This window comes from Gorilla gorilla, chromosome 13, assembly GCF_029281585.2.
Source record: "Gorilla gorilla gorilla isolate KB3781 chromosome 13, NHGRI_mGorGor1-v2.1_pri, whole genome shotgun sequence".
Taxonomy (NCBI): Eukaryota; Metazoa; Chordata; class Mammalia; order Primates; family Hominidae; genus Gorilla; species Gorilla gorilla.
The window spans coordinates 130,039,529-130,067,005 of record NC_073237.2 but is presented as its reverse complement, the minus strand read 5'-3'; the positions used below and the strand labels follow the sequence as shown (position 1 = coordinate 130,067,005).

The following is a 27,477-nucleotide window of genomic DNA, read 5'->3' as shown; positions in this document are numbered from 1 at the left end:
CCATGCGTGCATTCCTTCTATAAACACCTGCCGGGCTGTGTTCCCCACCCATGAGAAACCAGGACCGGGGAAGACCCTCGGCTGCTGGCTCATGCACACAGCCACAGAAGAGTCTTGGGCAAAAGGACGGCTGAGCAGGTGTGCACCTTGGAAAGACCCCTCTGACTGTGCTTTGGAGGCTGGGAGAAGGGACTGGGGGTGGGGGACAGGGAGGAAGGGCATCATGTTAGCAGCCACCAATGGAGCACCTGTGACTTGCCAAGCCTGAGCCAACATCTCCCATCCCCACAGTAGCCCTTTGAGGTGGTCATAATTGTTCTTATTTTTACTGATGCAGAAACTGAGAAACAGAGAGGTCGAGACATTTGCCCAAGGTCACACAGCTCGTCAGTGCCAGGGCTGACGGGGATGCGTCCCCCTTGTGCTCAGAAGCCTGCACACGCTCACCGCCACCCTTTTTCAAGAGTTAAAAATCCTCTGTGAGAAAACGGCCTAGTCTAGGCCTTTCATTGGTGACCCTCCCCCACCAGGCTAAGGGGCCAGGACACTCCTCTCGGTGTGCTTCCTGCCGCCACATCTGCCTTGGGGCTGGACAGGGTGGCTCTGCTGGACTGGGCAGGAGGAAGAGGCACGAGATGAGGGCACTGCTTCTGGGGACATGGAGGGTATCAAAGGGGTGATCTGTCTCTGGAAAATGATGGTGGCAGCTTCGGGGAGAGGATGGGAAAGGAGAGGAGGAGAGGCGGGGAGGGGTGGGGGGGAGATGAGTCTCCAGCCTGAAGGTCGCCAAGGTGAGCACTTGACGTAGCAGGGCTGTGTCCTGCTGATATCCTGTCAGCCTGGGATTCTGCCAAGACCTCTGGCTGGAGTGCCCAGACCCTGCCATGGGGTCCGCTTTCCCTGGCACCCCACGCTGAGTCCTGGGCCAGTTGCTCCCCTCTCGGGCTGCAAGGGACCGAGCTGTTGCTCTCCGTCCAAGCATATGCACTGTGGTGCTCAGGGGCACACGGTAGACGTGTGCTTGCTGAGGAAGGGATAGAATCGGAGAGGGTCGAGTGCTTTAACACTAACTGGCTTCTGCAAAGTGTTTGACTTGAGGCTGCTCATAGAAACCAACATGCATTAAGGAGACATTTGGGCAGAACCCTGCAGGAAACGAGTGACCCAGCCTTGGTGTTCTGGGGGAACTGCTCCCAGCAGTGGTAACAGCAGGTGCAAAGGCCCCGTGGCAGGCCAGTGCGTATGTCTGAGGCACACATTGAGGCTGGGATGGAGTAGGCCAGGAGCCGGGCTCAGAGGGCAGCAGGGTGAGATACTGGAGGCCCAGCGGCTGCTCCTCTGAGGGAGGGGTGCTGAGCAGAGGGGGAACATGGTCGGGCTTGGGCTTTGGTGGGGGGGTCTCTGCTGTTGGGTCAGCGGGCAGGGGGCCAGCAGGCCTGTGAGGAGCCTCAGGCCAGGCGAGGCAGGGATGTCCAGGAGGGAGTGATGAGCTGAGTCCATGCAGCTCACGGGCGAGGGTTTGGCGTTGTGGTGGTTCCCATGGACTGGGCGAGGCTCATAGCACCCGACAGTGGATGGGGTGTGCTGAGAGGGTCGGGGGAGGGTAGGGGACAGAGACAGCTTCCGCGTGCATGATGAAGAGTGGAGGGTGCTGGCCGCAGCTGCAGGGAAAGGGACTGGGATGCGGTGGAATCATGCAGTCCCCAGCCTGGCCCACAGGCAGCCGTGATGCTGTGTGCTTTTCATTTCTCACCTGGGTGACCCCAACGTCTGCATCTCTGGGGTAGAGGGAGGGGTGTCAAGGCCTGGTCCTTGGAATCCTCTGGCTTCATTGCCACGCCAACCTTGGACAGGGAGTGGGGATATTTTTAGTGTGGGGGAGGCAGGTGGGCCGTGGAGGGAGGAAGTGGCAGATGGACCGATCAAGGTGCGGCCCGGGGGCGGCCGGTGCGCCCAGCCTCATTATAAGCTGCTCCAGGCGGCGGCGGGGGAGGCAGCCAGGGCGGGAAGAGGAGCTCGCTGCCTCCTGGTAATTTCTTAACTTTCTCCTCCAAAATGTCCTCTATCTTTCAAAAATAACCCAAAGTTTCTTAGATGAATAATAATACTGGTGCTGCTGATAAAGGCTGCACTTTCGGAATTGTCATTAAGGACGTGCTCAGCACACCTACTGGACAATGGAGTAGGGGCTGTGGGAGCTGCTGCCCCATAGAACTTTCTGGAAATGTTCCATAACTGAGCGGTCCAACACGCAGCCACTAAGCCCTGTGTGGCTACTGAGCCTTTGAAATGTGGCTAGTGGGACTGCATTTTTAATACTAGTGGATGTAAACTCAAATAGCCCCCTGTGCTGATAGAGGCTGGGCTCGGTGGCTCATGCCTGCAACCCCAGCACTTTGGGAGGCCGAGGTGGTAAGATCGCTTGAGTCTGGGAGTTTGAGACCAGCCTGAGCAACATAGCGAGATCCTATCTCTAAAAAAACAAAAAAAAATTTTCAATTAGCTCAGCACGGTGGTGCACACCTGTAGTCGCAGCTACTTGGGAGCCCAAGGTTGGAGGATCACTTGAGCCCAGGAGGTCAAGGCTGCAGCGAGCTGTGATTGTGCCACTGCAAGCCAGCCTGGGAGAGAGGGTGACCTTGTCTCAAGCCAAAATGAAACAAAACAAACCAAAACCAATATCCTTGCGTGGCTGGGAGAGACGGTGTCGTGCAGCCCAGAACTGGCCATCGCTGTGGTCATGGTTAGCACCAGGGGCTTTGTGTGCTTTCTTGCTGGTTCCTCACAGTGGCCCGTGGCATCACAGATGAGGGACTGGGGCTTGGTAGGGTTCAGGGGTAAGTACAGGGCCTGGGACTAGAACCGGGGCCTCTGACTGGGAAGCTCGTGGACCCCTGGAACTGGGCTTCCCCTGAGGTTGCTGAGCCCATAGCCTGGGTCAGAGCCCTTCAAAGCCTTGGACCAGGTGGCAGCTCCAGGCTTCTGCCCCAGGGTCCCTTCCGTGCGGCTGCCACTCAAGGCTGCAGAGAGCATGTGCTTGTCAGGTCTGAGGCGCTGGTATCACTCTCCAGGGCTTGGCGCCACGTGGGTGCTGAGTGGTTACATAAGGGTCTTGGCCAACTGTAACACAGCTGAGCACCTCAGGCTGACGTGGGTGGCGGCTCCCAGCACTGTGACGATTGGGATTAGGGTCAGCAGTACTTCTGGGCAGCCTCAACACCTGCTGGGATCCCAGAGGGACAGAAGTGGGGGGGCGTCTCCTAGCAATGGGGGCCTCACCCTGCTGTGCCAAGCCAGGGTGTTCACAGTCAGTCCTATTTACTGAGAGCCTGCTCTGTGCCAGGCACACTGGGATGGGGGGATGCTGTTGGCACGGAGCTCCCGGGGGTGGATGCACTGGGGGTGGGTACAACCAATGTGAGAGACACCCTGGCAGGAGACTGTGGGATCTTGGACAACGAGTACCTGCCCAAGACCTAGGGAGTCAGGGAGGGCTTCCTGGAGGAGGTGACAGCTGAGCCAAGAGCTGAAGGATGACAAAGGGTTAAGTGGTGACAGGGGAAGGGGTGAGAATGCGAAGGGGCACAAGAGGGCTAGGCCTGGAGGTGGGCACGGTGCCCAGGAGGTGAGGGCTTCCTGGGAGACCATGGGTGTTGACTCCAGTGAGGTCTCCGGTACTTGCGCAAGTGTGAGAGTAGATGTGGTGCTGGGTACCACGGAGCGGGGAAAGTGGGGAGCGAATCCCCACCCTCGCAGAGCTTAAAAGCAGGGGTGGACCCAGCAAGTCTGTGCAAACTGTCGAGTATGGACTGAGTGTCCAGTGCTCAGGAACATTCCCGGGCCCTCATAGCACTGTGGCACTCAGGTGCGGCCCTGCCCTCGGTAGGTGACAGTCCCCTAGGAGGTTGAAATGGCTCTTAGCACCTGCTGGGTGCTAAGCCCAGTTCTCTACCTCCTCCAAGTCTGCAGCCTGAGCGTCTCACACCCATGTCAGGCAGAGGACTTTGGGGCCGAGGTGCCCAGTTGGAGGGTTAGGTCAGGGAACAGAGCGGGGTGGTGTCTGGGAAGAGCACTTTCTGCAGTGGGCTGGGAGGAGGCCGGAATCTGCTCCAATCCGGCTCTGCCTTGGGCAAGTTACTCTACTCTTCTGTACAGCACTGAGGCCACCATAGCCAGCTCCTCTCTCGGGCCGTGGCTACCAAAGCAGCAGCTGAGGCCCCTCTGGCCTCTGAAGAGTTGGAAACCTGGAGAGCCCTGGGGATATGGATTGTGGATTGTTGACCTGGCCCAGATGCTCTGTTCCTCCTGGCCTGTGGTTTTCAAGGGCATTCTATGGTTAGATAACCACTCTGGCCTCAGTTCCCCATCTAAGAATCGCAAGTCCCATTAGAGCTATCTCCAAGTCTGGCCTCCCCCAGGGGTCCTGCTAGCCCTAGCGTTACCCCACTGGAAGGTGGCTGTCTTATGTATATTTGGAACGTACATCTGTCTTGGTGTATTTTTATTAATCCATGTTTATTGTCATCTGTCTCATGAGGACAGGGACTTATCCCACTCATGGCAGGTCCCCGGGGACTTTCCTGCCCAGGCACCACCCGTGAGCACTTGCTGACTGAGCGACTTTGCTCTTGCCCGCAGCCGAGCCATTCTGCAGGAGGTGCTGGACGCAGACCTGAGCAACGAGGCCTTCCCGTTCTCCACCCACAAGCTACTGAGAGCCGCAGGGCACCTGGTAGGTTCCAGCTGGCCACGTCCTCTGGGTCGTGGGTGGCAGCATGGTGTGAGGGGTGTGCCAGGGGATCTGGGGGCTGGGGGCTCTCGGGCAGGTTCCTTTGCCTCCCTGGGCCTCGGTCCCCAACTGTGAAGGGGGGACAGTGGGACCAGGCGGCCCTCCTACAGGCTGTTGGGAGCTTGGAGAGGTCATGTGGATCAAAGTCACAGCGTCTTCCATCCCTCCTCGGTGCCTGGTGCATGCCAGGGACTCAGTCCCAGGGAAGGTAGCCTTGGCCTCACCGCCTGCATCGCCACCTATTGTATCCCCTCCTGAAAGACGCGGGGCAGCCCTCCCGAGGCCAAGTGACCTCCTGGAAACGGGAGGGCCGAGCTCTGCTGAGCAGTAGCTGGCTCCGGAGAGCTCCGTGTGGCAGCCTCCCAGCTGCCATTGTGGGCGTGGGAGGAGGGGCTGCTGGGGTGGGAGCACAGCCAGTCCCCAAACAGCACCCCACATGTCCCCCACCAGCTCTAGAAAGCCTCTATCCTGAGGGGCCAGAGCCCATCCCTTCTGAGATGGTGGTAGTGTCCGGAGCCAGCACTCCATGGGACCTGGCCCCAGGCAGGAGGCTCCCTCAGAGACCAGGATCGGGGCCCAGATTCTAGTTCTGGGCCAGCACGTCCCTCTTCTGGGCTTTGTTTCCTTGTTGGAAAACAGGCATCTTGGCATCTGCTTTGACTTCTCGAGGCTGAGATGAGGATGGTAAACACAGCAGCCCCTGTTTGCCGAGGGCTTCCTGTGTGCCAGACACTGTTCCGAGAACATCACGGCACGCTTTCCCGTGTAATCCTCGCCATAGTGCGGGCGGCTCTGTTACAGGGTCTCCCAACCTCAGCACTACTGACGTTTGGAGGAGATCCTCTCTGCTGTGAGGGCCCTCCTGTGTGACACAGGTGTGTGGCCGCCTCCCTGGCTGCCGCCTCCCTGGCTGCCGCCCACTAGGTGCCAGTGGCACCCACCGTTGTGACAGCCGCAAGTGTGTTCAGACATGGCCAAGGGTCCGCTGGGGGCAGGATCGCCCATTGAGAACCTCGGTGCATGACCACCCTGCTTGTTTGCAGGGGTGTAAGCCATGTAGTGGCAGCGGGGGCCGGGCCTCCAGAGCCCTCCAGTGCTCATGCTGGAGGAGATGTTGCCCTGCATGATGGATGTTACCCAGATGGAGCTCAGAGAGGCTGGATGGGCCAGGCTGCTCAGGGCCGCCCGGCTAAAGAAACCCAGAAAGCCCCCGATATGTGTCAGTGACACGGATGTGGCCTTCAGGAGGGGGTGGGCGGGTGCACGGCCGCGTTTGGAGGCGGCTCCCTGTCTCTCCTTCCTGTATGTTCGTCTGGGGTTTGGGTGGGGAAATGCTAAGGAAGGTTGGGGAGGAGCGAGGTCCTGGCCTGCAGAGGGACTGGAGGTCCTGGGGGCAAATCTGGGTTCTGTTAGCAGATAAGCAATCTGGCGATGACTGTCAGGGAGGAGGCGGCCAGAAACTAGGGAGATCCCGGCGGCTCTGCTCTCACCTCCCCTCTCCAGAGGCTGCACAGGGGCAGGAAGCAGGGCCGGCTGTGTCTAGCTTGCTTCCTGCCTCTGTGGTGCAAAGCTGCCTGCTGGGACCAGAGAGAGTGGGCACTCAGAGAGAGCAGCACAGCTGGATCCAGGCCACACGGCCTTCAGACGGCCCGACTCCAGCTCCAGCAAGCCGGGGTCCACGCAGCATCCAGCTTTGTCTGCAGCTGGGTTCTGGTTTGCAGAAGGGGAGGGGGGCTGCGGGTTCTCCCACCTTGCTGAGGCTTGACATAGGTGCTGCCTCTGTCTGGTTTGGCTACAGGAGGGGGAGACGACCAGGTGGGAACACGTCCCCTCCCATTTGAGGCCCAGCAGCCTCGCGCCCACCCGCACGGCCACTCCAGCAAGCTGCTGGGACTTGTTCTCAGACAGGCGGCTCCAGCTGCCTCCCCTCCCCTGGGGCTGGCCCTTTCCTGGCCCTGGCGGCCTCCCCAAGCCTAGGCAGTGGCTGCCTGGGTCAGCCTCCACCTGTGTGGCCTAGGAGCCAGGCCAGGCCAGGTGCTTGCTGAGCTGACCCAAAGGCTCTGCTTCCGGGATGACGTCCCCCAGAGGAACAGGCCAGGCCAAACACAGCGTGAGGGGTGCAGGGGGTGCAGGGGCCGCCTCTCCCCACAGTCTCCTGCTCATTGGTGTAAAATCACTGGTGTTGTAAAAAGCACATCACAGCTGCATAAAATACTGCTCATTGCTCGGTTTCCAACCATCACTGCGCATGGGTTTCGGCACAGGGGCTGAGTGCAGACCTCGCTTCTAGCAAGCCCACTTTGGGCACGACCCTTGCCCCCTCAGAACAAGGAAGCTGGGTCTGTGGGCAGGTCTCGTGAGCTGCGGCACGAAGCTCATCTGGCTGGGACATGGTGGTCAGCGGCATCTCAGAGGACCGTTGGGGACATTCATAGCCTGCCAACGAGTTAGCGAAAACCCCTCTAATTCCATCCCAGAGAAACCAGGGTTGACAGTTGAGTGTGTTGCCCGCTATCTTCTTTCCATCATCTGTGACTATCTGTGGATTTTAAAATGTAATCAGGGCATCCCATGCAGTCTGTACACACTGCTTTATTCTCTGGATGCTGTGACTGTTCCCCTGTTCCTTTGAACGTTCCCCGAGAACCACTTGGAACGCCCTCAGCTGCGTCTCCAGTGCCCTGCTCATGCATTTCACACCGGGTCCATCTCTCTGCTTTGGAAGTGGCCCCGGGAGGAGCTTCCCTTGAACACCGTCCTCCCAGTAGATGCTGACTGTTGGTCTGAGAGAGGGTAGAGCTGGGCCCACCAGGTCGGAGGTGTGTGCAGTTCATGGTCCCGGGCCACTCTGTGGTGTGTTCTTCTCTGTCCTTCCGTATTTCTGCGCCCCTCGCTTGCCCAGTGCTACCCTAGGTCTCAGGCGTAGTGGGAGAGAAGCACAATGCTTTCTAGGCTGGGGTCCCTGCCTGTGGGATGGGGGGGAGAGGAAACACAGAGGAGGTGGGACATGAGCGTCAGCTGGCCTGCGCGATTGTGGGGACACAGGAAACAGGCGGCGGGGAGGTGCTACACGCATAAGGAGGCCCAGCTGCCAGGAAACACGCCGCGCACCGGCCGTGGCAGTTGTCCATGGCGTACCTCCCAGCACCGTCAGCTCACGTGGGGCCACTTGGGACTCTCAGTCAAGCACTAGTGTTTTACTAAACTTAAGGATGTGTTCCCAGTGCTGTGCTTCTCGTCCTCTCCCTCACTAGCGCTCGAGAGACTCTGGAGTGAACTCTGGACATGCTGCCTGGGAGCCTGCTGGGTGCTGGACTGGGGTCCCAGGATGGAAGATGTGGCTCCTCCCCTCGATGGGCTCAGACCCCGAGTGAGGTTGGGGCCCAGGAAGGGACCTGCAGCCACAGCCCAGCCTGTACTGGAGAGAGGTCCTAGGCAGGGTGAGTGGTGACCCCAGGCCAACGGGTTCTCATGGAACTGAGAGTCCCGCAAAGATGGCCACAGAGAAATGAGTGTTGGCAAGAACCAGACAGGGTGGGGCAAGGCCCCGAGTGTCTCGACCTCTCGGCTAGAAACAAAGTGTGGCCCGTGTTGGGGGGCTCTGCCCTGGGACTGACCCCAGGGGCCTGTGGACGAGCCGGGAGCCCACATCAGCTGCCCCTGCTCCACCCACTACCCACCAGCATTCTCCCCATCCCTGTGGGCCCCATCCTGACACCTCCCAGCCCCCGTGGCAGGACCAGGGCAGCAGATGTCCCCGGTGCTGAGGGCAGGCTTCCATCCCCCCACAGCCCCAGCCAGGAGCTCGTCCCTGCCGACAGCCAGTGCCCCAGGGCCACACTCCTTAGGAAGACGGACGACCTTAGCGCACACAGATTTACTGTCACCTGGGCTGAGTGGCCGGCTCTGCGGGGTCATTCCCATGCTCATGTTCTTGGAGTCCATGGGGTCCATCGGGGACAGGCTGGGGGTGAGCTGGGGCTAACCATCTTCACCTAGAGACCCTGATGCCCAGCACTGAGCGCAGCCCCACTGGCTTCTCATCCCTCTCTCCCTCCTTGTCCTCCCGGTGGCTCTCTGGAGTGGCCAGTGTGGGCCTGGCGGCCAGGTCTGCGTGTGTCTGGAGTGGCCAGTGTGGGCCTGGCGGCCAGGTCTGCGTGTGTCTGGAGGACGACTGTGGCCCTCAGGGGCTTGAAGTTGCTGGGTGGCCGGTGGGTCCAGATCCCATGAGATGAGGCCGGGGACTCGAGGAGCGTGTGGAAGACGGAGCGGCCAGGGATCCTGTCCTCAGTGACCTCTGCCTCCTCTTGAGGGCCCTGGGGAGGTGTGGGCCAGGAGAGCAGACGTTCTGGGCCCTTAGTGTCAATGTTACAGTTTTTGCTGACCTGGGAGGCTGTCCCTCAAAGTGGCCAGGGCCACACGCTCCCAGGTGGCCCCAGCCTGGGACACAGTGCCCTCCTCATTTCCTGGCCAGCAAGACGGGTGGGGATACAGCCACTGGCCACGGCCAGCTCCCCCTGTAGGGGGCCTCACAGGCAGGTGGGAGATGGGAGTTGAGTCAGCCACAGACACTGGGGGGTTTGGGACCAAAGCATCCATGTTACCCAAGGCTCAGTGGAGCTCAGGCCAGAAGCCTGGCTTCCCATCCTGCCCGGTCCTTCTGCGGGTCGCCTCTCTGGGCCTCAGTGTCCCCACCTGTAGCACGGAGTCTAGCACAATGTCTAAAATTCTTTCTGGGCCTTTCCATAAGTCTGTCCAGACACTCTGGATTCTCTGAATCCAGGGAGAATTTCATATTCTCCTAAATAATACCTTGTGCTGGCTTAAAAATGTGTTGATGACATATCCCTCAACGTGAAGAAACGCTGGGCTGAAGCGTGGGCCTGAGCCAGGTATTTATAGGCGATCAGTTGGGTTCCAGCCAACCAGATGCAGGCGAGGAATGCGTGTGCCTGCGCAGTCAGCGGAACCTCTGGGTTGACAGCAGTTGTGAGGGCCGATGAGGACAAGGGCCAGAGCTGCAGACCCGGGCCCCGGGTGCGAGAGCGGGCGCCTGCCGCTGCCCAAAGACCCTCCTCACCACCAGACGAATTGGGCGCGATTCCCAGCTGAGCACTGCCGCGGCTGTGCAGCAATTCTTCTCCGAGAGGCTGGGATCTGACCCAGGCTGCCACGATCCCTGGACTGCTAGAGGAGGAAGCGGGGTGGGGAGAAGTTGTTGTCCGCTCAGCAGCCAGCAGACCAGCTGTCCTTGCTCCCCAAATATCTTGCCTCGAGGCCAGCAAGATTCCCCGTGGGTCAGTGCTCTCCCGGCGTATCTCCCAGAGCTCCGCTCGGCCAGACACGGTGTTCCCAGGGCCCCTGCCGAGGACCGGCCCCGCCGCGAAGCAGCATGCTGGGCTGGGAGCACTCCGTGGGGCACGGCGATCAAGTGATTTTCTCTGAAAATTAATTTCAGCTCAAAAGGAAATTGAATCTCTTTTCCTGACAGCGAGAAGTCCTAGTCGCGGCGCTGTTAGGATTTGATTAGCTCAGGATGGAGCAGTCCTGCACCCACACACGTTAGATAACTATGACATGCCAGTCGGAGACCAGCTGAGTTCCAGCCACTGCCTAAACACTCGCTTTACAGAACCCGTGCAGATTTGCTGAGGCCTGAGACAGATACCCGATATCATGGGCAGGTTCCCTGATGCAGCGCAGAGAGACTGGTGGCCGCAGGCTGGGGCACCATGTTCCCTGTCACGGGTCGAGCTGTCGCCATGATAGTGTGAAGGGCCTGGGCCCCAAGGGGAAGTTGGAGCGCGGGTGTTTGTGGAGTGGGTGGTGGGAAGCTTTGACCACCCCCGCCCCCACCCGGGTTTGCTGCTTCTGTCTGGGGCAAGTGACCTCATGCAGAACTGGGTGCAGAGGGCCCTGAGCTGGGGGCCTTGGAGACTTCAGGGGCAATCGGCTCCAGGTTCTCATCTTGCCCTTGTAAGGAAGGAAAAGGTGTGAGCCCTCCCCTCACCCATTATCAGGGGCATGGGAGACAGCCCTGTAACAAAAGACAGGTTCACAAGAGAAAAGCACACCAGGTAGATTTAATCAAAGCTTTATGTGACATGGGAGCCATCAGAAAGGGGGACCCAGAGACCCAGGGAAGACGGTTCCTATGCTTAAGGTCGGTGAAGAATGGGGAGCCGTGTGGACAGGTGTCGGACGGCAGGGGATGCCTGAGGGGATGGACTGTGGGGAGGCCGGCGAGGCCAGCTGTGCAGCTCCCCCTTGGCCTCTCCGTGCAGTGCTTCTCACTCCCAGGCATGGGACAGGACCCCTGGAGCAAGGGTCTTATGACTCAGTCAGACAAGGTGGGCGGAGAACATCTTTATGGCCAGCTCCTCCCCAGAAAAGTGGGGAAGGCTTGAGTTGTATTTCTAGGTCTCATGGCTGGCTTTGGGGGAGAGGGCCTCTACTGTCCATGACCCACCTGGGGAAAGAGGAATTCTGGCTTCTGTGACTTGCTGTGGGGGAGAAAGAGGGCGGAGACAGGAGGGGATGAGGAGGTCAGAGACTTGGGCTGCACCGGACGCCTTCTGGTCCCCTTTAGTCCCGAGTCCTCATGCCAGGTGTCCTGCTTGGGGGATCACGGTCTGAATCCTAGAACCCTTGCCGCAGATGAGCCTCAAGCCTGCTGGCCACTGTGGTGGAGGCTGGTGGGAATGGGTATCAGTGCTGCGTGGCCCAGGGAGGGAGGCCTCCTGCACCTGCCCACTGACCAACACTTGCCACCTAAGTGGCCTGAATGGAATGGGACAGGCAAGGTGGGGGTCCTCTCATCCTTGGGGACCAATGGCATCCCACAGAACTCCCTCCAGGGCCTGGAAGGGTCTGACCTCCAGAACCTTCCAAAAAGAGAGGGTCCTCAGGCCAATTTGGAGGGAGATAGCCATGGTCATAGTAGTGGCGCTTGCCTAAGTGTGGGGGACTCAGCGGGCCTCAGCCCCGCCCCACATGATCTCTTTCCACAGAGGGATCCTCTCTCATCACAACCTATAGTCCAGGAGTCTGAGCCCCAGTGAAGGCCACCAGTGGCAGGTGGCTCTGCTGGCTTCAGGAATCATTCCCCTCTTGTCCAGGCCAACTGGCTGGGAACAGCGCCTGGCCACTGGGAAGACGGGCAACAGGCAGCCCTGTGGGTCCTGAGCCCTTGCCCCCAGCCAGGGCCAAGCAGGAAGGGGACTCTGTTCCCAGCAGGGTCCACGCTATCACAAAGGACCCCTGCCCCAACCCTTTATTTGCAGAGCTACATCTGATAATAACAGACATGTCACTCCAGGGGACTGATTAGTTCCATGGGTGGAGAGGTCCCCTGTAGCCCCACCCTTCATGGGTTTGATTCCAAAGCACCTATTCCTAAACAGGAGGCAGAGTTCCCCTCACCTTGGTCTTCCTCCCTCTCAGCTCGACCCCCACCTGGCCAGGTATCTGCTCTGGTCCGACCCTCAAGCTGCACCCAGGTGAGGTCAGGGGCCCAGGATTGAAGGTGCATCCCCTACGGATTCTTTCAACAAGAATCGTGCGTAATAAGCTCTGTCTGGGTCTGAGAACATTGTCAATTCACCTCACTCCTCTCACCCCTGGAGGATGTGGGTTTCCAGGCTGACAGTTATGTTCGAAGCTCTGTGCTTCGAAGATACTGTTCTACAGTAGATTAGCATCTACTAGAGCCACGCCAAGGGGTGGTTTCAGGGTTTCAGGCCTCCCTCTCTGTCTTATTTATTTGCGATGGAGTCTCACTCTGTTGCCCAGGCTGGAGTGCAGTGGGGCGACCTTGGCTCACTACAGCCTCCGCCTCTCAGGTTCAACCAATTCTCCCGCCTCAGCCTCCCAAGTAGCTGGGACTAAAGGTGCCCGTCACCACAGCCAGCTAATTTTTGTATTTTTAGTAGAGATGGGGTTTCGCCCTGTTGGCCAGGCTGGTCTCAAACTCCTGGCCTCAAGTGATCCGCCCAACTCGGCCTCCCAAAGTGCTGGGATTGCAGGCGTGAGCCACCGCGCCCGGCCTCTTTCTGTGATTTCCATGCAGGGATTCACTGGTATTTATCCTGTTTGGTACCCACTGTGCTTTTTGCAGTCTGACTGCTCATGACCAACCATCTTCACTTCTGGAACATTCTCTGCTGTTATCTGTTTAAGTACCGCCTTTCCCCCCGGTCTCTCTGGTATCTCCTTGACCTTCTGTTGGACGCAGACTGCAGCTTCCTGTCTGGCCCAGGGCCATTCCCTCACATTCCCCGAATTCCCATCTCTGTGTCTACACCCCCCGGACTTCCCTGGCTCCTCTGTTCCTCTGGCCCAGGATGTCGAGAAAGTGCCGGTCACTTAGTTCCTAGCCTCAGTTTCCCATGAAGAAAAGGAGTCGGTTTGCTGGCTGGTTTGTTAATTTAATTGTACAGTTCAGTAGTGTTAAGTATGTTCACATTGTTGGGAAACAAACCTCCAGAATGTCTTCATTTTGTGAAACTGAAGCTCTGTCCCCATTGAGGCAACTCCCTTTCCCTCTCCCCAGCCCCTGTGCCCTCCATTCTGCTCTTGATGTCTATGAATTTGGTGACTCCAGGGACCTCATGTGAGTGGAATCAGACAGGATTTGTCCTTCTGTGACTGGCTCCCTTCACTTAGCGTGATGTGTTTATAATGTTTTTGTCCGCGTTGTGTTATGCATCCGAAGTTCCTTCCTTTTTAAGGCTAAATAACATTCCTTCATGTGGATAGAACACTTTTTGTCTGTTCATCATCTGTTTTTGGTGTGGTTTTTTTTTTTAATTTCAGACAGGGTCTTACTCTGTCACCCAGGCTGGAGTGCAGCGGTGCGATCTCAGCTCACTGCCTCAACCTCCTGGGCTCAAGTGATCCTCCCCCTTCAGCCTTCCAAGTAGCTGGGACTACAGGCACATGCCACCAAACCCAGCTAACTCTAAAATTTTTTTTGTAGAGACAGGGCCTCCCTATGTTGCCCAGGCTGGTCTCAGACTCCTGGGCTCAAGCAGTGCTCCTGCCTTGGCCTCCCCAAGTACTGGGATTACAGGTGTGAGCCACTATGCCCCGCTTGTTCATCCTCTCTGCTGATGGACACCTGGGTTGCGTCTACCTCTTGGCTATTGTGAATAACCCTGTGAATATGAGTGTGCAAATACCTCTTCGAATCCCTCCTTTCAATTCCTTTGGGTGTATACCCAGAAGTGGGGTTGCTGGATCACATGGAAGTTGTATTTTTAAAGTTTTAAAGAACTGCCACCCTGTTTTCCACAGTGCTTGCACCATTTTCCACTTCCACTGACAATACACAAGGGTTCCAGTTTCTCCACATCCTCACCAACACTCGTTACTTTCTTTTTCTTGTTTTTATAATTGTCATCCTCATGGGCACAAAGTGATAACTCACTGTGACTTGGGTTTGCGTGCCTCTGATGGGTAGTGACGTGGAGCATCTTTTCCTGGGCCTGTTGGCCATTTGCATTTGCTTTTGAGAATTGTCAATTCAAGTCCCTTGCCTTTTTTTTTTTTTTTTTTAGATGGAGTCTCACTCTGTTGCCCAGGCTGGAGTGCAGTGCCACAATCTCGGCTCACTGCAGCCTCCACCTCCTGGATTCAAGTGATTTTCCCACCTCAGCCTCCCGAGTAGCTGGGACTACAGGCATGCACCACCATGCCCAACTAATTTTTTTTTTTAATATTTTTAATGGAAACAGGGTTTCACTGTGTTGGCCAGGGTGGTCTCGAACTCCTGACCTCAGATGGTCCTCCCACCTTGGTCTCCCAAAGTGCTGGGATTACAGGCATGAGCCACCACACCCGGCCCCTTTGCCCATTTTTAATGGTGGTATTTGACTTTTTATTGTTAAGTTGTAGGAGTTATTTGTTCTGTCTTGGTAGAAGGCCCTTATCATATGTAAGACTTGCAAATGTTGTCTCCCATCCCATGGGTTGCCTTTTCACTCTTTATTAGCGTCCTTCGATGCACAAATGTGCTTGTGATCAATGTCCTTCCATCTGACTTTTGCTTTCGTGACCTGTGCTTTTGGTGTCCTCTCCAGGAAACCCTTGCCATTTCCAACTCCCCATGCTTTCTTCCAGAGGTTGTACAGCTACAGATCTTACCCTTGTGTCTTTGTTCCATGTCTAGTTAATTTTTGGACAAGATGTAAGGTACGCGACCAGCTTCTCGCTTCTGCATGTGGCTATCGGATCCTCCCAGCACCACTCGTTGGAGACTCTTTCCCCATGAGTGGCCTCAGCGCCCCTGTAGAGATCATGTGAACACACACGTGACGGTTCCTTTGACTTCACTTTCTCCAACTTTGCTGATTTCGTTTAATAGTTTCAGCAGGTTTTTTTGGCATGGAATTTTCAGGATGTGGAAAGGGTTTAAACAAAACCTGACATAAGACCCTTCCTGCTGATCTTCCATAATTCTGTGACTCCATCCACGGCCAGGAGTTCCATCTTGCAATTTGGGGCTTTCAGAGCCCACCTGAGTCAGAGTGGCCAAGAACGACGTGCCGGGACCATGTGCTTGGTGCACACGCGCCCATCCCTGGCCGATGGGTCAGAGGAGGGCACTGAGGCTGAGTGGGCCGACCCCCATGGGCGCTGGGAGATGCTGTTCCCACCCAAGCCCGGCTGACTGGGAGCCCGTGTTTGTTCCGGATGTCCTCGCTCGGCCTGTCCCTTTCCTCATGGGTCCCCACTTGGAAGAACTGGGGACTGATCCCACTCCACTGCTTTGGTGGAGAAAAATGTAAGATGCCTCAACAACTAGTGATTCCGTGAACTTAGAGAGGCCCCTGGATTTCCCCAGACTCCCTCTCTTTGGCGGGAAGCAGGTGTGGCCCCCGTTTTGCTCCTTCGTTCAGGGACTGTTTCTTGGGCCAGGCTGTGCACGGCGTACAATGGAGACCCAGACCCAGCTGACCCCATCCTCGCTGAGCTGCTGGAGCCAGGAAGGATGGGACTGCTCCCTCCCTTCCAGCCGTGAACTCCAACCCTCTCCCTGAGCTGGGTGACGGGTCTTTGTCTGAACAGGGATCCGCAATTGGAGGGCCGTGCATAGGTGCACTTTAAAAATTATTTTTCCTGTTTCAAAATGAGATTGGCTTTGAAACCCGAGCTCCTCCATAGGCTATCTAAAATTAGAACCCCGTTGACAAGGCAATCTTTGTCAGGGGCCTACGGCTTGCACCAGGGAAGCAGGGAAATGTCAACAGTATATTTTCTGTGTCAATTTTGAGTTTTTTAGGAGGCCTGGGCAAATGGCAACTTAGAGCAAATTTGCGCTATTTCCAAAGCTTTTAGAATCCAGCCCCTCGGTGGCCATGTGATTAAAGTGTCAGGTTTATAAGGAGCTGCCCCTGTGGTTGGGAGAGCAGCCTCTGCCCTCCCCTCCCACAGGCGTATCCCAGCGGGAGCTGTACAGGGAGGGCCTTTCCGCTCAGAGCAGCGGTGGAATCAGCTCCTCTGCTGTCTGGGATCCTGCAGTCAGCCTAGCTCTCCCCGTTCCTTTTGTGAGCTCTGTGGTCCCAGGGCTGAGCACTCAGGCCTTCCCATGGGAGTCAGTGGGTTCAACGGTTTGCCTGAAGGTGAGGACGCAGACTCCAGTTACTGGGTGTGGACGTGCCACGCACCCGAACCAAGTGTGTGAGGAAAATCACGCCTCCTGTGCAAGAAGCCCCCCCACGCTGCCTGTGGCCTCCACGCAGCCGAGTGCTAGCCTGATGTGCAGGTGTGCGGGACACACCCTCCCGAAGACACCAGCTGTCCTCGGCGGAGCAGGGTGTGCCTAGGCCCGGCTCAGTGCCTCTGGGAGCCTCTGTGTCCGCCTCAGCCCACGGACGTTATTGACCGTGTTCCCACCGTTGCAAGGGCCGTGGAGGGACGAGATGAAGCTTAGCCCAGAGCACCTGATAATCGGCACTGTCACTTCTGCAGGGCTTGGGCCACCGTGTCTTTCATAGTCAGGTATCCACGGCCCCACAGGCCTTTCTCTCCTGCCTCCCACCGTGTCCGCTGCCCAGCGCTGGGCCTTTGCACCCTCACTTGGAAGGCCCGTCTGCGACAGCAATCTCCTGGTCTGCCTGCTAGCCTGGTCTGGCGTCCCAGGCAGGGGTCTTGCTTTCCGGCCCCTTCCTCACCCAGAACATGGTTGTGCTCACGGCCGAGCTGAGTCCTGAAGGGCAGAGGCTATGGCTGTTTTCAGAGCCTGGTGCTGGGCCGGGGCTGACCAGAATTGGTGGGTGACGGGCTCCTCGGACAACGGGCTTGGCACCTGGCTGTCCCCTTCCCCGATGCCTCTATCCCCACCGGGTGCAGCCAGGGTGGTGTCCCCTGAGCCGGGCTGCTGCCTTCCCCCTGCTCCTCGCAGACATGTGTCAGAGCTTCTGAAACAGATAAAGCTGGGCTCCCAACCCCATCTTACAGACAAGGAAGGGTGAGAAGCTTGCCCCAGGTCACTGCTGTGGACTGAATGGTGACCCCCAAAACATATGTCTACATCCTAACTCATCAGAACCTGTGAATGGGGCCTTGTTTGGAAATAGGATCTTTGCAGGTGTAATTAAGGTCAGGATCTCCAGATGATATTATCTAGGGCTAGGGAAGGTCCTAAATCCAGTGACAAGTGTCCTTAGAAGACAGAGACACAGAGGGGAGGCTGTGAGGGCTGAGGCAGAAATCGCAGTGGTGCAGCCACAAGCCGAGGGGCGCCGGGAGGTGCTCGGGAGGTGCTCGGGAGGAGGCTCCCTCGAGAGTGGAAGGGTCGTCTCCGGAGCCTGCAGAGGAAGCGTGGCTCGCCCACATGGTGATTTTGGATTTTGAGCCTCCAGAATCGAGAGAGTTTACTGTTATTGTTTTAAGCCACCAGTTGTGGTCGTTTGTTATGACAGGTGGGAAACTAACCCAGTCCTGGAGAAGACCTGAGGTCTGCAGATAGCAAACCTGCCATCTCCCCTTCCCAAAGGTGACCCCCTACTTCTCAAAGATTTCCAGAGCAGCTGGAGGGAGCAGCTCTCCTTGGAAGACCCCATTTCTTGGTGGCAGTCTGGCTGGGACCCAGGGCCAGCTGATAATCCTGGTGACGGTAGGAGCTGTCCACCAGGAAGTGGTGGCCTGGGCCTGGACCTCAGCCATCTTACATGGCCACATCTAAGCCATGACCTTGTCCCCCAGGTCCGAGCCATGCGGCTGTCCTTCGTGGGGGAGCTGGGCTGGGAGCTGCACATTCCAAAGGCGTCCTGCGTGCCTGTGTACCGGGCTGTGATGGCCGCGGGTGCCAAGCACGGCCTCATCAACGCAGGGTACCGTGCCATCGACTCCCTGAGCATTGAGAAAGGTGAGTGCAGGGTCTGGACAGCATGGGGCAGTGGCGGGCGGGGTGGGGGGGAGTGACGCTCCAGACACCTGGAGGCCGAGAAGCTGTTTACCTTCCCTGTGTTGTCACCCGGCTTCCTTCTTTCCACACCATGATTTCCTCCCCCACACCCCAGCGCCTGACATCCTCCATTTCCCCAAACCCTCTTGCTGCCCAGGGTCTTCGTGCAGGGCCCCAGGGACAGTGTTGGGATCTGCGACACCTACACACACCTGAACTCAGAGAGCTGAGGTGCTGCCTGACACCTGGGGGTCAGGCCCAGGCTGGGTTGGAATTGAGGGCCTTGGTTTCTCTGAGAGCTGTGAAAAATGGAGCCAGGGAGCAGGTGCTATGGCCTCTGGAAGAAGCCCAGACCCTGTCCAGAGCAAGGATGGAGGCTCAGAGCAGGCTTTGGGCGGTTCCCCAGCGTGTCGGGCACCCAGCTTGGGCGTCGGCAGCTCCCCTGGGTGTTGGGCACCCAGCTTGGGCATTGGGAAGCTCCCCCTTCACAAGCCCCTCCCTGACGCCCCCACCTGAGGGTGCAGAGGGCTGCAGTGCTGATGGGCAGTCTGCTCAGGGGGGGCGGTCGCCCCAGGGAACCTTCTGGAGTTGGGGATGCCCCTGCCTCCTGCCCAGGTGACTAAGCAGCTCTGAGAGTGTGGCTAGGGGCTGGAGGGGTGGGTTTAGGCAGCATCCTCATGCATCTCCTGAAGGGCTTATCCCCCTCAGGGTGGCACTGACCCCATGGTTTCCCTTCTCACAGGCTACCGGCACTGGCACGCGGACCTGCGGCCAGACGACAGCCCCCTGGAGGCAGGCCTGGCCTTCACCTGCAAGCTCAAGTCGCCGGTGCCCTTCCTGGGGAGGGAGGCCCTGGAGCAGCAGCGGGCCGCAGGCCTCCGCCGGCGCCTGGTGTGCTTCACCGTGGAGGAGTGAGTATCCCGCTGTCCCACACCCACCTGGAAGCAACTATCTACAGCCAGGGCAGGCAGGCGCTTCTCGGTCCCCCACTCAAAGCCCCTGGTACCAACACTTCCCATGTGCCAGCCATGCTGTTCCAGAACACACCCAACAGCCCACTGCAGATAAGGAAATCGAGGCCAAAGAGAGAGGCCATCTGGCCAGGTCACATGCTATTAAAGGCAGAAAGGCAGAGAGAGTTTGCTCTTTTTTTTTTTTTTTTTTGAGACGGAGTCTCACTCTATTGCCCAGGCTGGAGTGCTGTGGCGCGATCTCGGCTCACTGCAACCTCCGCCTCCCAGGTTCAAGTGATTCTCCTGCCTCAGCCTCCCAAGTAGCTGGGATTACAGGCGTGCACCACCACACCCAGCTAATTTTTGTACTTTTAGTAGAGATGGGGTTTCACCATGTTGGCCAGGCTGGTCTTGAACTCTCCTGACCTTGGGATCTGCCTGCCTTGGCCTCCCAAAGTGCTGGGATTACAAGCGTGAGGATCCCAACATGCTGGGATTCAAACCAGGCCAGTGTAAGATTGCGCACCTGGGGCCCCTCCCAGGCCAGCAGGGCCCGTGGGGAGGTAGAGAAGGCTCCACACTCTTCCCATGCAGGTCTCAAAAGAGAAAGGTGCAGCCAAGCCCAGGCCACCCCTCTGCAGCGGGTCTAGGCCGAGGGCCTTGGGAGGGTGAACCCAGGGAGCCTGACCTCCCAGTCACTGCAACACGACCTCCCATCCCGTTCTGGTTCAGTCTCCCCACAGCCCTGTGATAGGGGGAGAGGGGCTCGGCTGGGGCCATCATCCCCACTCATGAATGGAGACCACATGGTGCCAAGGAGCAGGGGACTCATGCCCAGTCACACGGCAGAGGTGGAAGGAGAGACTCTGCCTGGGGGCCACCTGACCTCCTGCTCTCCCCACTGAGAGTGGCTTTGAGCATGCTGCTGGAGCCCAGCGCACGTGATCCCTGGGCTACTGGGAGAGTTTGGATTCCAGGAACCCGAGTCCCACTTGGGTTGCAGGGCAGTCTGAGAAGATCAGGCCCTGATCAGAGGCCCTCCAGTGGTGCCCACGGGGGTCTGAAGCACAGGTATCCGGGGAAGTGGGTGGCTTTGGGCTCTGTGGACATGGAGCTGACAGCCAGCTGCAAACACTGCCATTTCTCCCAGATTTCTGGAGCCTTCAAAAGGAGTGTCAGAGTGAGGAGGGGAGGGAGAGGTAGGACAAGGGAGAGGGAGGGTGAGGGAGGATGAGGGGAGAGGGAGGGTGAGAGGAGAGGGAGGGTGAGAGGAGAGGGAGGGTGAGGGAGAGGGAGGGTGAGGGAGAGGGAGGGTGAGGGAGAGGGAAGGTGAGGGAGAGGGAGAGGGAGGGTAAGGGGAAAGAGAGGGTGAGGGGAGAGGGAGGGTAAGGGAGAGGGAGGGTGAGGGAGAGGGAAGGAGAGGGAGGGTGAGGGAGAGGGAGGGTGAGGGAGGGTGAGGGGAGAGGGAGGGAGAAGGGAGAGGGAGAGAGAGGGAGGGTGAGGGAGAGGGAGGGTGAGGGGAGAGGGAGGGTGAGGGGAGAGGGAGGGTGAGGGAGGGTGAGGGGAGAGGGAGGGAGAAGGGAGAGGGAGAGAGAGGGAGGGTGAGGGAGAGGGAGGGTGAGGGGAGAGGGAGAGAGAGGGAGGGTGAGGGAGAGGGAGGGTGAGGGGAGAGGGAGGGTGAGGGGAGAGGGAGGGTGAGGGAGGGTGAGGGGAGAGGGAGGGAGAAGGGAGAGGGAGAGAGAGGGAGGGTGAGGGAGAGGGAGGGTGAGGGGAGAGGGAGGGTGAGGGGAGAGGGAGGGTGAGGGAGGGTGAGGGAGAGGGAGGGTGAGGGGAGAGGGAGGGTGAGGGGAGAGGGAGGGTGAGGGAGGGTGAGGGGAGAGGGAGGGAGAAGGGAGAGGGAGAGAGAGGGAGGGTGAGGGAGAGGGAGGGTGAGGGAGAGGGAGGGTGAGGGAGGGTGAGGGAGGGTGAGGGGAGAGGGAGGGTGAGGGAGAGGGAGGGAGAGGGAGGGTGAGGGAGAGGGAGGGTGAGGGAGGGTGAGGGAGGGTGAGGGGAGAGGGAGGGAGAGGGAGGGTGAGGGGAGAGGGAGGGTGAGGGAGGGTGAGGGAGGGTGAGGGGAGAGGGAGGGAGAGGGAGGGTGAGGGAGAGGGAGGGAGAGGGAGGGTGAGAGGAGAGGGAGAGAGAGGGAGGGTGAGGGAGAGGGAGGGTGAGGGAGGGTGAGGGAGGGTGAGGGGAGAGGGAGGGAGAGGGAGGGTGAGGGAGAGGGAGGGAGAGGGAGGGTGAGGGAGAGGGAGGGAGAGGGAGACTGAGGGAGAGGCAGGGAGAGGGAGGGTGAGGGAGGATGAGGGAGAGGGAGAGGGAGGGTGAGGGGAGAGGGAGAGAGAGGGAGGGTGAGGGACCGTGAGTGGAGCCGTGTCGTCGTCATCCTGTGGCTTCTCCCTGGGTGCCTGTCAGGCTCTGCCTCTCGTGTGACAGCCTGTCCAGCTCCCGGGATCAGCTCAGCTCCTGGAGAGGGGGCCCCTTGCAGACAGGTCAGCGTCCATGGGTCCCTTCTGCTTGCCTGACCCCGACCTTCTGGCCCTCCATGAAGTACCTGCAGCCTGATGTCTGGGTTTAGGAGGGCCTCGGACGGCCCCTGTGACTCAGTGCGCTCTGCTCAGGGGTTTTCTGTCAGGCTGCGTAATAGCTGCCCTGCGCCGCGGCTCTGGACTGTTGCAGTTCCAGGACAGACGCAGAGAAGATGCTGGCAGTGGAGTCACAGAGAACGGCCCTGCCACACTGCTCTGGGACTCCGGGCAGTTGGGGCCTCAGTATCCTCACGTGGAGAACGGAAACTAGGGCGACACCAAAGATGTTTACAAAACCTCCTTCCAGCCTCATCCTAATCTGATTGACAGGTGGGACCCAAACAGTGACTCCAGGCTGAGGATGCAGGAGGTGCCCTCCACATTACCCCAGCCCTTCCATTCAGGGACCCCTTTGCATAGCTGCCGCCGTGATCACCCATTGCACAGGGAGAAGTCTGCAGACTGGCAACAAAATGTTACCAGTTAGCCCTGGGTGCTGGCCTTTCTTTGATTTTAGCTTACTTTTTTTCTTTGTCTTCCTGCTTTTAATTTTTTAAGCTTTTACAGTGAGCGTTCATGTATTACATGTAGTAAAGTCCTTTGAATAAAGTATGTATTGTACTATAAAAAAAATGAACCTGGCCGGGTGCAGTGGCTCAAGTCTGTAATCCCAGCACTTTGGGAGGCTGAGGTGGGCAGATCACTTGAGGTCAGGAGTTCGAGACCAGCCTGGCCAACATGATGAAACCCCGTCTCTATTAAAAATACAAAAATTAGCCAGGCATGGTGGTGGGTGCCTGTAATCCCAGCTACTCCGGAGGCTGAGGCAGGAGAATCGTTTGAACCTGGGAGGCGGAGGTTGTAGTGAGTCTAGATTGTGCCACTGCACCAAAAAAAAAAAAAAAAAAAAAGAAAAACCAGAGTTGAACAACAATGGAAGGAAATCGGAAGCAGGGGCCATCCCAAATATACGGGGCTCGCTTCTGGAAACAGCAAAGTCCACTCCTGGTTTTGATGTTTTCTATTCATCCCTTTTACTCACTCGAAGCCCGAGCCCTGGTGTCCAGGCCAGGTGCTGGGCTGGCTCTGGGGACCAGCGAAGTCCTAGTAGGCCAGCCCTATCTGCGTGGAGCCACGGTTGGGTGGGCATCATGCAGCCCCCCATTCTCCTCCAGGCCGCTGTGGATGCGTCCCCACCCTGCGGTTTCTGGGGCCCCAGCTTTCTCTACTGCTTCTTCCAGCAAAGTACCCATGTTTGGCCTGGAGGCCATCTGGAGGAACGGCCAAGTGGTGGGCCATGTCCGGAGGGCTGACTTTGGGTTCGCCATCGACAAGACCATCGCCTACGGTTACATCCATGACCCCAGCGGTGGGCCGGTGAGTCCCCTTCTCTGGCCCTGCTAAGGCAAATGCCGATCCCTCCCCAGCTCCAAACCAGCTCCCTGCACTGCACCCTGAGTGTGCCGGACATAGGGAGGAGGCACGGGTGTGGTCCAGAAGAGGAGGAGGGAAGAGAAAGGAGGGAGGAGGGAAGAGAAAGGAGGGAGGAGGGAAGAGGGGGAGGAAGGAAGGAGGAGAAGCAGGGGGAAGGAAAAAGGGGAGAGAGGAAGGAGAAGGAGGAGGGAGAGGGAGGAGGGAGGGGGAAGGAGAAGGGGGAGGAAGAGGCCTCAGCAGGTGGAGGACTCCCCACCTGTGCCTGGGCAGAGCCAAAGCTACTCTCTGTTTTCTTTCTGGAAGAATCCGACTTTGGTGGTTCCAGGCTTTTTTTGGTTAGAAGGAGGTGCCAGCCAGCCAGGCTGATACCTTCCAGCTCCTCACACCAGAGACCCAAACCTCAAGCCACCCCCAGGCAACCCCACACCCTCCAGGTGGCCCTGACCCCTGGCTGCAGGAGGCAGGAACAGGCTGGAAAGAGCAGGCACTGCCCCCAGGAGCAAGTCCCAGGACAGCTCTGGGTGGCCAGGGGTGGTGGGGCAGGGGGTGGGCAGCCTCCCCAGAAGGGGAAGGGGTGGTCTCTACCTCCACCTCCTTTTCCCATCTTTCTGGCACTGCAAGTAGAGGTGCCGGTGAGGAGGGTCGCGTCTCTCCATGGGAGCCGATCTGACATTTGGCCCAAGCCCTAAGTGAGGCCGGGAGGTGCTGGCCTGGCTCCAGAGCCTTCCAGCCTGAGCCCCTGATGGACACGTAGAGGGAACTGGGGAGGGAGCGAGCACTTGGGAGAAGCCATGAGGAGGGGTAGGCTGGAGACAGAGCAGCCTTAGCAAGAGCTGCAGAACATACGCAGGCCCAGCTCGCAGGCCCATTGGGGAGGGGACACCGCCAGGCCTCGGGCAAGACCATGGTCCTGTGGAGCTGTGGAGAAGTGGCAGCCCATGGGGCTGAGTCTGGCGGTGGAGCTGGGAGGCTGGGGACACACTCGATGCCACTAGCCTTTGGGATCTGCCTTTTACTTGCTTTGTGACCTTGGATAAGGATCCTCTCTTGGAGCCTCAGTTTCCTCATTTATAAAATGTGGACACTCACCTACCATGCAGGGCTGTCATACAGGCCACTGCGCAGAGTGGGGTCTTAATACGCGGGGATTGTGATGGCATGGCTCCCACGGTGGGCAGGGCCTCCTGACACAGCCCTGGGGCCACAGTCCTGGCAGCCACAGCCCTGGGGCCCAGCCAAACCGGAGTTTATGGGCTCCATGCCAGGGTGGGCTGGGGAGTGGAGGCTCCGTTGCCATTTCTTCAAAGAACAGTAATGCTCGCCTTTCTCCGGAGTCAGGGATGGGTCCATAACCAACGTGACCAGGGAAGCCAAGGTTAAACGGCATCCAGACAGGCAGCCGGGGAACCAGTGGACGCACCCAGAGCCGCCGGTGCATGTCTCCTGCCCCCTCCATCAGGGCTGTCCAGAGCATTTGCACCATGGAAATGGGCAAATGCTACAGTCACACCCGCCTCACCCCAGAGCTGGTTGTTAAACATTTTCTAGCACCCAAGTGGGGTAACGGAGGTTTCTTCCTAAGATAGGGAAACCTGCTCATTGATGGGAAAGGCTCTGAGATGGGGAAGGAGTTTCTGCCTCGTAGGTATCTGTTAGCAAGGCCAGATGCCCGCTTTGAGTTGTGCCTGCCGGTGGACATCTGAAGGCCACCAGCTCTCCATGCTGCCTGCCTGCGGGGGCCAGATCAGAGCTCTCAGCCCTGCAGGTGCACACATGGCTCAGAAGCACCATTCCTAAAGCTCCTGTCACAGAAAAAGCTTGGTTTGTTTTTTATTTTTTTCATCCAGTCCTGAGCTGCTAGGAACAAGGAGGAGCCCTCTGACTCCCAGAGCGGAGCCCAAGACTCCCTCCTGTGGCCCTGACCTTGGGTTTAATTGCTGCAAAGGAAGAACAGCTTCCCTGAGTGGCCTAGCCTGCCCTCCTCATCGCAGCTGCAGCAAAAGTGCCAGGCATCACCAGCTGTGCCAGGCTGGAGGTGACACCCTCCTCCTGCCTAAGAGCACCTGCACCTGGGGCTGACTGGCTCCCGAGGGCTTGCTGGGGAGCCCGAGCCAGGGTGTGGGATGGGGAGCATGCAGAGGCCAAGCTGTCTAGAAGGCTGTTCCAGCCGCCCCTGCCCCGAGGGATTCGAGCCGGATTGGCCGCCAGCCTCGGCGCTGCTCCGGCTGCTGTGCTTGCCCAGGTCCGGGGAAGCCACCATGTTTCTGCTGTTTCCCAAGCATCTGGAATTGCTGGGGTGGGAGGTGTGTTGTCCGGCGGAAGTCATATTGGCTGCCAGACCTTGGCTTTGCCAGACCCCAGATGCCCATGTCCAACTCAAGATCACGTGGACACGAACTGCACCTGCTCTGGGGCAATGCCTGGGTTCAGAAAGGAGTCCCTGGCACAGGGATGAGTTTGCCCACAGGGTAGGTAGCAAGACCAAGACCGCCTCCTCCGGAGAAGCAGGCAGGCGTGAGCCCCGTACCTACCAACAGAGAGTGATCCTCATCCCCACCTCTGCTCCTAGGTCTCGCTGGACTTTGTGAAGAGCGGGGACTATGCCCTGGAGAGAATGGGGGTGACCTATGGTGCCCGGGCTCACCTGAAGTCGCCCTTCGACCCCAACAACAAGAGGGTGAAGGGAATCTACTGAGGGCTCAGACCCCATGCCCCATCCCATGCTGTCCATCCATTCTCACAGGTCCAAAATGGCCCTGGGTCCCAGGACCCTGGACCCAGCCAGAACTTGTGCCCTCCCTGTCCTTAGCCTAGGCCTAGTCCTGCAAAAACCCCCAAACCAGATACGGACAGAGACCAAGATGGCCCATCCTGTGGTCACTGACTGGAAGGCAGTCTCTAATCCACCCCAATCCTCCCAGAAAGCAAACCTGTGTCTTGGGCTCAGGGACCATGGCCTGTAGCCCTTTCCAAGCTTCTAGAAGGTGCTTAGTAAATACTTGATAAGCCCCACGTGAAAACAGGGAAGCAAATAGGCTTCATCTTTTACTCCAGGCTTGACTGATCGGTGGCAGGCTTCCCTGGGGCACTTGGCTAAAGAGCATGAGGCTGTGTCTGGGTCAGGAAAGAGCGGTGATCGACTGGCATTGTCTGCCACAGCGCACATGGAGGCCTGGGACCAAGGCCATTCTTCAGGATGGTGCCTCTCGGCTCTCAGGTTGGCACAGGAGCTGGAAAGCTCTTCTTACCTTGCTCGAACTCCCTGTTCTTCAGGTGGCAAAGCCTCCTGAGAGTCGGCAGCCCGGGAACAGAGGAGCCGAAGCAGGGAGTGGGCGGGGCCTCAGATTGGTGCCCTCCTCACCCACACAGAAGTGCCAGCTCCTGCCTCAGTTTCCCCTTGAGCCCCTTGCTCACCAGGCCCAGGCAGGAGGGACGTGCTGCTGGGTAAGAGTCTGGTGGAGTCCCCCTTCTAGGTGACCTTTGTCTTTGCTGTTGATTTGGACGCGGTTCCTGCCCATGCCCTCCTCCTTGTCCGGCCCTTGCAGGAGGACCCTCTCTTAGGCTCTGCCCTGCACGCTGCCTTGAGATGGGGTGGCTCCTCTGCCCACCTTCTCTTCCCTCCGATAACTGCCTGTGTGTCAGAAGCAGCTCTGCCTCTCCTGCCTGGGAGGGGTGTGCATCTCTGTCCATCCCATGTGCTCAGTCCCCTCCCTTGTCCCCCCGAGCCCAGGTTCAGATCAGGCCCATCAGAGCGGCACTGCGCAGTCTTGCCAGGCATGCCCTGCAATCTGGGAAGAGCGGGAGGCAGATGCTTGAGGGTATCGTGGAGCCAGGGCCCCACAGAGCCACACACACAGCAAACAGCGATCTGGGGGCAGCAGTCCTGGCAGGCCCCAGCTGCCACTGGACGCTCCCAGGCCACGCGGCCCACTGTGGACTGAGCTCGAACAAAGCTGTGGGCAGACGTTTGGGTTACAGATGGCTGTGAAAAGTGGGTTTGGCCCCCTGAGTCTGGGGAGGGGGCTGCGGCTGGAGACCAGGGTGGGGGCTTTTGGCTTTCACACGCTTCAGGCTGAAGGAACACCTGCAGCCTCCCCTTGCTCACAGGCGGGCCTGGCTTCTGGATGAGACAGCTTTGTGGGAGCCAGGGGAGGAGAGGAGGGGAGCCGGCTCCCCAGATGGCCTGGCCTGCTTCCTCCAGGTCTGCGGTTTGGCCATAGATCCCTGGATTGGGCCGGTGACCACATTCATCTCACGGCCCATCCTTGGGGGAAGGCTGAGGATGAGGGGAGGTCAGAGCCCGGGTTCCGCTCCAAATTGTTTCTCGTG

General features: G+C 58.5%; 1 protein-coding gene across 5 annotated transcripts in view; it reads left to right on the top strand.

Annotated features, from left to right (window-relative positions):
- SARDH (sarcosine dehydrogenase) overlaps positions 1 to 26,168 on the top strand; it is a 76,170-nt gene extending 50,002 nt beyond the window's left edge. For all 5 annotated transcript variants that reach the window (XM_055351473.2, XM_055351468.2, XM_055351469.2 and 2 more), the window contains 5 exons: positions 4,639 to 4,732; positions 17,996 to 18,158; positions 18,940 to 19,108; positions 22,956 to 23,091; positions 25,718 to 26,168. In XM_055351473.2, coding sequence (XP_055207448.2) covers positions 4,639 to 4,732; positions 17,996 to 18,158; positions 18,940 to 19,108; positions 22,956 to 23,091; positions 25,718 to 25,843 — 688 coding nt within the window. In that variant the 3' untranslated portion in view covers positions 25,844 to 26,168. The remainder of the gene's footprint in view (positions 1 to 4,638; positions 4,733 to 17,995; positions 18,159 to 18,939; positions 19,109 to 22,955; positions 23,092 to 25,717) is intronic.
- The last annotated feature ends 1,309 nt before the right edge of the window (positions 26,169 to 27,477 follow it).